Source organism: Geospiza fortis, unplaced genomic scaffold (assembly GCF_000277835.1).
Source record: "Geospiza fortis unplaced genomic scaffold, GeoFor_1.0 scaffold55, whole genome shotgun sequence".
NCBI classification, from domain to species: domain Eukaryota; kingdom Metazoa; phylum Chordata; class Aves; order Passeriformes; family Thraupidae; genus Geospiza; species Geospiza fortis.
The window spans coordinates 501,054-506,852 of NW_005054308.1; the positions used below are offsets into that span (position 1 = coordinate 501,054).

The window sequence follows — 5,799 nt, forward strand, 5'->3', positions numbered from 1 at the left end:
TACTTTCTGTTAATGGGCCAGTGCGTGTCACTGCATGGCTGATAAAAATTACAGCATCCCATTGGGATATGCTCTGCCCAGGGGGAGGAGGCAAGCATTCCTTCTTAGATATAATCTGAGATTTTGTGACACCAGGGCAGCCTTCTGTCCTGGGTTGACTATTAGGAAAAAGTTATTTATGGAAAGAGGGATGAAGTATTAAAATGGCCTGCCTGCAGAGGTGGTGGAGTCACCATCCCCAAATGTGTTTAAAAAAAGACTGGACGTGGCACTCAGTGCCATGCCTTAATTGAGGTGTCAGGGCATGGGTTGGACTCAATGTTATCTTGAAGGTCTCTTCCAACCTAGTCATTCTGTGATGCCTGTGTTCCACCTGGACATGAGGAACAAATTCTTTCCTGCACAGCAACAGGTTTCCCTAAGATGGTATGGGGTCTGCCTGGAGTTAATAAATATCTGGATGAAATCCAGTGTCATGTGCTCTGGGATGACCCTGCTCAAGCAAGGAGGTGGGACCAGCTGATCCCACCCATGGTCCCTTTGAACTGACCCATTCTGTGATTCACTGATGAAGAACAGATATTTAAGATATTTAGCATTTTCTCATGTGGTTCATCCCATGCAGCCTCAACCTCTTATAAAAATAAAACTGGGAGGAAAAAAATCTGCATTGTCTTACTTCCTGCCTGAAAATTTTTTCTCCAGGTACTGTTCAGGTTAAAGTCACATTTATAGGCTTCCTACTAATATGTTTCATAACACACATTACAGGAAAAAAGCTACTTAAGCACATTTCAATGTTTAATTTAAAGGTACATATCTTGAGACAGGACAATTAGAATTGCACACTGCATCCTCTCCCAGTAGGCTGACCACACCTTTGAATCACTTTGCACAGGTCAGCACAATGCCCAGGCAGCACTGACAGGTGTGAGAGCCAGTTACATGTTTTGCAGTGCAATCACTCCCATGAGCTCATGAGAGGATTTGATTTGTCTAGTAGAGAGCTTTGGTATGGAGTCTTCTGTGAAAGCTTCAACTAGTTTGAGATATGCAAAGAATGGTTTCCACCTCAGCTGGTATCATTACAAGGAAGGGTTGGCTGGCCAACACCTCATCCCACACTCTGATCTTTCCTTCTCCACTCCAGCAGTCCATATAACAATCAGGTTTAACAGCCTGTTGCCAACAGCCTCTGTCCCACAGTGATGCAGAATTCAAGAGGACATTAGCAACTCTCCCAGAATCTCTTTTCATCTAACATACAATAATACATTCTTATTATTCACTTCCTTGCTAGCACTAGAAGCATGAATGCCTCAAATATTGACCTGGTCTTCAGAATAAACAGTTGTGTTTTACAAAGCTTACCATTAAAGAGATCAGAGTTGAAGCAATCTTCAGTGTTTCTCATCTGGATTACTCCTACACAGAGGCCATGGAAGGAACTAGCCCTGCTCCTACTGTACCTGTAACAATGTGCCTGTTCAGTATCAGCGTTTACCTCTAGTACAGCAAAACTCTAGAAAACTAATGTCAGATTTAGGGCATGAAAGGGTTACATGTGACCCAGTTCTTTGCCTTAGTCCTTCATTAGGTATCACCAAGTTTTTACACTCAATGAGTGTGGCATCAGCAAACTACAGCTCTTACAAAATCCTGCAGTTACTGATGCTGTGCTAGTGACTGTCTTTCCTAAAGGAACACAGTAAAGTTCCTCTGTTCTCCTGCTCTACCTACTTGACACATTCAGTGGGTATCACAGGCTGCTGTTTAATGTGTCTGTGGTAGGAGGCCAGTGCCCATCCTGGCAGGAACATGTGGACACAAAGTACTGCCCAAACAGCACACCAGGTGAGCTGGCAGGCATTTGCTGTTGTCATCAAGACTGAGTTGGATTAGTTTTTCTTTTCTTAACACACTGCAGCACTGCACTACTGCACATCAGATTTTCCTAGTATTGCATAATCCTCAGAAAGTGGACCAGGTTTTAAAAATTAATACCTAATTCAGCACCTGCAGTTACTGTAAACTGAGGTTAGATTACACAAACTGCTCTACAAGCTCTAAGGTGTTAAAATTCCTTGTATTGGGATTGTGTTATTCCACTGACTAGTGAACAGTCTACCAAGTAAGAATGAAAACTGACCACGTACTGAATTCACCATAAAAAGAACTGATATTTGCTGGAAGGATCTTTAGTCTGAAATGTTACATGTTCTTTCCATGAGTTGAGCTCTTCATTATTAAGATCACGGTTCAGACTGTTTCTCAAATATCTGTGTGCCTGTTGACAAGGTCACAAGATGGTCTTCCCATTTTATTGCACTCCTGTAAAAAAACCCAAACAAACCAGTCAACTGAAGTGCTTTCTACAAGAGTCAAACAAAGCATGAGATCTTAAAATAGCTAGGCAATAGCAAGACGGCTGTTATAGAAAAATGTGAAGCCTCTGGAAGTAAAGTCTAGGTAAGGAAGTTTACCATTTTTCGAGTAAAACAACACTAGCAGGAATAACTGAATTACAGATTTTAGCCTTCACTAAGCAGTTATACAAGTAAAACTGTATAAAACTGTCTGTTTTAAGTGACTTAAGTGAACAATTACAAGAAACTCATTCTAACAGGCTGGTTTTCTTTTTGGGTAAGAGCAAGGCAAAGGGGTTTTTTTCCCCTTTTCCAAGCTTTACTTCACATTGTAGTGTGAATGTGGTCCCAATGTCTGTAGAACATGTCTCTACTACCACAACACACATCAGTTCTTTCTCCAGTGTTCATACATTATTAATTAGGTTGTCACTTCCTTAGGAACAGCATGGTTTAAGCATGAACATGAGAACAGGCCAACTACACTTCTGTTCCATGATTCCAGGAGGTAACCTGTAAGGACCCTGGAGGTAGTTACCAGCTAATTTTACTTCTACATTATCAGAAGTTGATTTTACATGGACTTACCTATTAGGAGGTGGTCTCTGGAATGGTAGGAAGGTGTGTTATTCTGTAGTAGCTGTGTTTAAGCTGCCGAGCTGTACGTCCAGACACAATCCATTTTAATTTCTGCACATTTGGTTTGGAACACTTGCTTGAGGAATATTCCATAAGGCACTTCAACACCAGCTCCTTCCAGAAGGTCAGTTCTCTGTTGCTTATCTACATAACATGACAGAATGTCCTATGTTAACAACTAGCTAAATCTTTACTTGGTACATGAACTTTCAGCTTCTTCAACAAGATAGGTAGCCAAATATTCCAGGCCAAATGAAAAAAAAAAAACAACAAAACATCACAAGAAAGCCACAAAAGAAACCAATATGCCAATGCACCTGTTCCTTCCCCACTGTGTAGACCTTCCCATGCATTTTCCTTCCACCCTCCCCTGAAATTTTATCTGCACATACCTTGGAATGTAACTGTAGAAATTCCAATGGCTCTGTCAACTCCAGCAGTTTTTGTTCTTCTATCTCTAGTGCCAAAACAGACAGTGCCAAGACAGAAGGCTGGAGAGAGAAAAGATGTTTTTAGACACTGCTTTGCTAAGTTCCAGCAGTTTAATTTTCTCTGAACTTTCAAGATGTTTACCTTAGCTTTAGAAAACATGATTCTGCAGTGACAGGCCTTAAGCTGGGTCTCAAGTCTCTCAAAATTAAGGTATTTTCTCCTGTAATAAGAACAGATGAGTGAATCTAGAGGAATGCAAGCTTGATCAAGGCAACATCACTCTGGGAACTCAGAGAAGCAGCAAGGATGTTCATTATCTAAACAAAGGCCTCATTTGTCCCAGAACTTCTGGGGTTACATTCAAACAGGTGTTCAGTTTTGGCAGTCCCAATGCCAAAAATAAATCTTGTGTGACACAGGGGAGAGCTGCATTACCAAAGCAGGCTTAACAAGGAATTTCAGTGCTTACTAGCAAAAGGAATCTTTTTAAACCAGATTTTGCAATCTTTACAATGAGGTAATACTTCACTGCAGCATAAGCAGAGATTTATTATACCATCATTATTGAGCAAGTTTGGTTTTCAGCTCAGAGAGCAGTACTCCATTTATGCAAACAATATTTACAACTACAATAATATTAAACCACAGATGCTCACATTTATGACAACTACGAGTAGGGAGAAAAGTTTGTAGAATTTTTAAAGTATAGAAATTACTCAAGCAATTTCCCTGGTTATTGTTCCACATTTTTTGGTCTTAGGCAGTTATAGCAAAATCAGGATTAGTTATTGTACCTTTCACAGCTTAAATTCTCATGAATGAATGAATGATAGAGCTGTAGAAATTGGAAGGCAGTTATAGCTTTGACTTTCCAACACAATTTCTCCAGTATGATTTTCTCCATTCTCATCAAATCAGAAACAGTGAACCTATACTGGCTTATTCGGATTAAGTCAGTGGCCAAGGGCACATTCCTCTCTTCTTCTGACGCCTTCACAGCCAAGTAGAAGCAGCTGAGTCCAACACAGCCCAAGTGTTTAGGCTGTACCTAAAGAAAAGTGAATTGTTATTTTCAAAGAAGAAAGCCTCTGATCAGCTATTACAACAGGCAAATATCAAACTGTAGGCACCAATCTATTTCATCAAAAATTATGGAGGATGAGGGGTCGTTTTGTTCTTTGGAGATTGAAAACTAAGTCTTTTACTGTACATTATTATCTTAATTTAACCAAACAAGGAAACAGTTATGCACTGTAAATTGCATCTCATTCTTCTAAAAAGCAAAGACTGCAGAGCAATTTTGATTGAGGTAGAATTGACTTGTTAATAAAGTTCTAAAATAGCCTAATAGGAAGGTTTTAGGACATACAGTGTTCTACATGTTGAGTGATAGTAATATATTGGGGGATTACAACTTTATTTTAACTATATATACAAATATATACGTACATGTATATACAAATGGTCTTATTTTATTCCCTAGACAATGCAGTCCTGATTTTTACTGCTTATTCTGCATTCACAAGTCTTTGAAATCATAATTTTCCCATCCATTCCATCTAGCTTTCTCATTTTTGTTTGAACACACAAGCAAAACAAGCTTTTGCTCTTGTCCAGATTGTACAATGGTAATCCTGTCTTGTTAAGACAATTCAAAACAACTCAGGTCAGCATCTCAACTCTGCACGGGAGAATGCAGTGCTAACTGATGTCTGACCAGATTTTAAGTGTTCAACAGCATCTTCATACACACAGGGTAAATTGATAGGTTGAAAAGGCAGTTAAATAAGAAGTAACTTAACTTTTTTGTATCTATGCAGCAGGGCAGGCAGTCTGTCTTGGTCTAAGCCATTAACACATCCTGTTTCCCAGCCCATGGACATCCTTTAGTTTTTCCTTTTCCAGAGGAAACCTTTCTTAACAACTCCAAAATCTGACCGGCGAACAGAATTTTTTAGCTCCGCACAATCATGAATCTCTGGAAGGAGCTTAACCTTTATCTAAACCCAAGACATTCCAGTTTCGAATAGCAATTAGGCTGAGAGCTTATCCTTTAAAAAGCCTTACCTTCATTTTCGACAAGAATCTATCTAAGAAATTCACAGCTAGAGAGAACGTCTCGGTGTGGAAGCCAAAGAACTGAGTCAAGCTGAGGAGATCCTTCACCTCGAAGTCTCGCAGCCGTGCGGTCATTCGCAGCCCATTGTCGTGGCCAGCCTCGAGCAGCCGGAGCCCGGCGGCGCGGGGCTGGGCCCGCAGCTCCTGCTCCAGCATCGCGGGCAGCTCCAGCACCGGGTCCCGAGCGCCGCCGCTCGCCGGGGCATCGATCATCTGCCCACAGAAACAGCGCCGGCCAACCAAA

At 40.8% G+C, this 5,799-nt stretch overlaps 1 protein-coding gene across 1 annotated transcript; it reads right to left on the minus strand.

The window, feature by feature from the left end:
* Window positions 1–780: 780 nt before the first annotated feature.
* On the minus strand, window positions 781–5,776 carry CCNG1 (cyclin G1). The gene is made up of 6 exons (XM_031055312.1): window positions 5,505–5,776; window positions 4,232–4,485; window positions 3,579–3,657; window positions 3,398–3,496; window positions 2,955–3,149; window positions 781–2,331 (listed from the first exon to the last, which is right to left on the minus strand). Exons 1-5 carry the CDS (start codon window positions 5,766–5,768, stop codon window positions 2,958–2,960), a joined length of 888 nt encoding a protein of 295 aa, XP_030911172.1. The 5' UTR covers window positions 5,769–5,776; the 3' UTR covers window positions 781–2,331; window positions 2,955–2,957.
* Between the last annotated feature and the right edge of the window lie 23 nt (window positions 5,777–5,799).

What these genes read in the sequence shown, in the direction of transcription:
- CCNG1 (XM_031055312.1), bottom strand. Translation starts at nt 5,768, where the DNA reads ATGATCGATGCCCCGGCGAGCGGCGGCGCTCGGGACCCGGTGCTGGAG. An exon ending in GAGAATTTAAGCTGTGAAAG is followed by an intron (nt 3,658 to 4,231) that starts GTACAATAACTA and finishes TTCTTATTACAG; the next exon opens with GAGAAAATACCTTAATTTTG. An exon ending in TTCTACAGTTACATTCCAAG is followed by an intron (nt 3,150 to 3,397) that starts GTATGTGCAGAT and finishes CATGTTATGTAG; the next exon opens with ATAAGCAACAGAGAACTGAC.